The 3,704-nt window shown below is 36.3% G+C and overlaps 1 protein-coding gene across 1 annotated transcript; it reads right to left on the bottom strand.

The window, feature by feature from the left end:
• Positions 1 to 489: 489 nt before the first annotated feature.
• LOC113324745 lies at positions 490 to 2,226 on the bottom strand. Its single transcript, XM_026573036.1, has 2 exons — positions 2,049 to 2,226; positions 490 to 1,220 (listed from the first exon to the last, which is right to left on the bottom strand). The coding sequence occupies exons 1-2, from the start codon at positions 2,224 to 2,226 to the stop codon at positions 490 to 492; spliced, it is 909 nt and encodes a 302-aa protein (XP_026428821.1).
• Between the last annotated feature and the right edge of the window lie 1,478 nt (positions 2,227 to 3,704).

The raw sequence follows: 3,704 nt of genomic DNA, 5'->3' as shown, positions 1-3,704 counted from the left end.
AATGCTCTTAAGAAATACATCCAGATTGCATGAGAATAACTACATTGGACAAAAAGTTGATCTACAACTTCTTCTTCTTGATGACACAGATTGCAGCTAACAGACTTTATATCAATTCCATTGTTCCTGAGTATAGACAAAGTTGGAACTGAATTATGCATATGATCCCACGACAGAAAGCTCACTTTGTGTGGAATTTGCTTCCTCCGTAAAAATTTCTGAAAGGAAAAAACACCATCAGTTTCCAGCTGCATTTCATAAAATTTTTGACACTGAATTCTCCTTCAAAAGAAAGCACATCTTCTTCTTCTGCAAATTCAGGCACGGGCCGTAGCTCATTACATAAAAGATTTCACTTCAATTGCTCTGCATTAGTCATACTCCTTCTAGTATTACACTGTCAGCAATAGAAGCATTATTATCCCTACAAACTTTAAAAGCTGTAGGAAATCTACCTTTGAAAGTCCCATTGGTACTCCAAGAATCAAATTATAATCTCACTGCTTTCCCATTCTTCACCTGAATTTCACATTTTCTTTTGACTAGAGAACTAGGCTTCAAAATGTTCTTCCAATATTCTTTCCCCTGAGGCAGATTGTCATCAACTGGAAAGAAAATCTTTTTTTTAGCTTTAAATTTCTCTTGCACTATCCTTCTCCACGGAACATTCTTCTCGTTGGTATACCTCCATACCCACTTAGATAGAAGGGCAAAATTTGTGAGTTTCAAGTTCTTCACACCTAAACCACCCTTATTCAGTGGAGTACAAATTTTCTTCCAAGAAACCCAACACATTTTCCTCTTATCTTCTGAAGAATCCCAAAGAAAACTTCTCATGATTCTAGTCAATTTCTGCTCCACAGCTGCAGGTAAGCGAATTAGAGATAAATAATACAAAGGGAAACTTGCAAGATAACTTTTAAGCAAAGTTAACCTTCCAGCCTTGTCTAAATATCTTCTCTTCCCTAAAGCTAACTTTTTCTCCATTCTTTGAATTACATCTTCCCAAATAGTCGCATTTTTAGCCGTAATCCCCAATGGAAGTCCAAGATACTTAATTGGCAAAACCTCCACCTTGATCCAAAATTCCATAGCCAAATATTTAACAATTATATCTTTACCAACACTGATCATTGAACTTTTATCCAAGTTCAACTTCAAACCAGTTAACATATCAAAAGTAGATAGAATAAGCAATAATCTTCTCACTTCTACAGCCTCTGCATTTAAAAAAAAAAAGTGTATCATCTGCAGATTGTAATTGAGATATCTAAATGACATTTTCTGCTACCATAAAACCATGAATCTGACCCATTTGAACTGCATCATCCAACAACTTAGATAGAACCTCCACCACTAAGAGAAAAAGAAAAGGAGATAAAGAATCTCCTTGTATTAAACCTTTTGTAGGTTTAAATTTATCACTAGAACTTCGATTCACCTTTTGTAGGAGATAAAGAATTTGAACCCACTTGAAATTGTTTCTTTTTCTTGAAACAAACATATATTAATAGAAAACTAGCTCCTCGTATTAAGATTCTGAGAGGTATTCTTTGTTACGTATGTTGAGGGGTGAATATAATATTGGTTTTCCCCGTCCTAGCCACAACAAATCCCATTATCAAGAGAGGAGAGAGAAGAAAAAGACCCCTTGTTATTGTATTATATTCTTCCTTTTATAGGCATTTCCCAAATTCCTCCTCTTCATGACATCATGCCACATGTCACTGAAGCCCTCTTATTTACTACTCTGCCATTCCTCCTAATATAACCCTAACCTTCCTATTAATTCCTTTCCTTATCCTTTCCTATCTCATGGGCTTGTCCCATTGGAAATGGACTTTAGTCCCCAAGTCCCTGTTTTACCGGATGGGCTTTTAGTCTCCAAGTCCCTCTTCTCTCTAGGGGATCCCTAGTCCCGCTAAGGGGTAAATATTATCATGTATAAACAGCAAACATATTATAATTCAGCATACAAAGGTAGTTGCTACCATCTCCAGAGGATGGAGCACAATAGTTGGCCATGGATACAAGTTGTGTCTTCCAACCTTGCCTTAGGGAATTACAATTAAATTGTGTAAAATAACTAAATAGTTCTACATTATCTTCAAGCATAACAACATGGGTAGTTTGTTGCAGAAACTTCCACTCATCTTCAATTTCTTTATCATCTTCTTGTCGTCCATTTCGATATTGCAGATCCGGCGCTTGTTTTGTTGGTGCCATTTCATTGCTTCAGCGACTCCCATGGTTGTGCCGTCTTCTAAAGAGCTAGTACGATTGATTAACGCACAACCTTTGATATTTCAATTATAAAGATAAACAATATAATGCGCAAAAAGAAATAACACAGACACCAGAAGTTTTGTTAACGAGGAAACCGTAAATGCAGAAATACCCCAGGACCTAGTCCAGATTGAACACCAAATTGTATTAAGCCGCTACAGACACTAGCCTAATACCAATTAACTTCGGACTGGAATGTAGTTGAGACCGAATTAAACCCTCACAGCAATTCACTTACAGTCGTGTTCCTTACGCCTCTTGAATCCCAGCAGGAATCCGCACAATTGATTCCCTTAGCTGACTTCCTTTACAGCCTAAGATAGGCCTGTCAATATATGTCCGATATCCGAAATATGTTTCCGAGTTTCGAGATCCTATAGGATTTTATCCGCTTTATCGGATATTTCTTCCTTAACATATCGGAATCGGATTAGGCTCCATATGATTGTTAATATCCGATATCCGATAGAAACATGGATATACTTATAATTTTCAAAATATCGGACGAAAATTATGGGAAATTAAACTTAAATTTCAATTATGAACATGTTTTACAAGGAAATTAACATTTTTTTATCAGAACCCGGTATTATGGATAAATATCCGATAACTTAGCCTATCGGAATTGATATTTGATTTTTGATATCCCGTAGGATATTATCGGATATCGAATATCCGATAGCGCTTAACCTATCGGATACGAATTTGTAAATGTCCGACGAATATTCATCCGTTGACATCCCTATCCTAAGAGTTGCTTAAACTCAATTGAAGATTTTAGGCCAATATGCCACCCACAGATAATCATATATGGTGATTTCCTATTTGATCGTAGATCAAGGTGAGACTGGAAATCGATAGCAATAGACAAAGTCTAGCTAACCTCAAAATCCGGACTTATGCTTCCCGAATAGCAACCTAAATTATTATTCACTTCACAAGTATTAGATCTGTGGAATCACAAATTCTGATACGAAGAGAAACTTTGCAATTTCTATCTATCTTGATTGATGGAGCAAGCTCAACAATCAAACAAGATCATGATACTCGAACTATCAAGATAAAAGATAGTTGGGCATGGCTTCACGAATCCATATGAAGTCTTTTTAGTCTTTAGACCCTAAAAGTGCTTTAGGAAGAGGATGACTCTAGCTTATAACTAGGACGCACAAAGATAGTGTCGGGATTCAAAGATCCCAGTTGCTTGAGGTTTCCCTTTATATACTTTCAAAGCATAGGTTGCTTTAGGTTTAATCCAAGATATCTTTGGAACCAAGCAATTAATATCCACTGTTAGATGAATCTTTGAAATTTGGTTGATACATCAATATATACACTCTGGTTAGGATGAATCGTAACCGAACCGTGTACAAATACATTGTTCATGAACGGTTAGCCGAAAATAGACGATTGAACTA

The sequence above is a fragment of the Papaver somniferum genome, chromosome 11, assembly GCF_003573695.1.
Source record: "Papaver somniferum cultivar HN1 chromosome 11, ASM357369v1, whole genome shotgun sequence".
NCBI classification, from domain to species: Eukaryota; Viridiplantae; Streptophyta; class Magnoliopsida; order Ranunculales; family Papaveraceae; genus Papaver; species Papaver somniferum.
This window is presented reverse-complemented; position numbering and strand designations above follow the sequence as displayed.

Bases quoted from the DNA above. Each gene is read 5' to 3' on its own strand.
- LOC113324745 (XM_026573036.1), bottom strand. From the start codon at position 2,226: ATGGCACCAACAAAACAAGCGCCGGATCTGCAATATCGAAATGGACGA. The intron at 1,221-2,048 runs GTTGGAAGACAC...TTTTAAATGCAG, and splicing joins TTGTAATTCCCTAAGGCAAG to AGGCTGTAGAAGTGAGAAGA.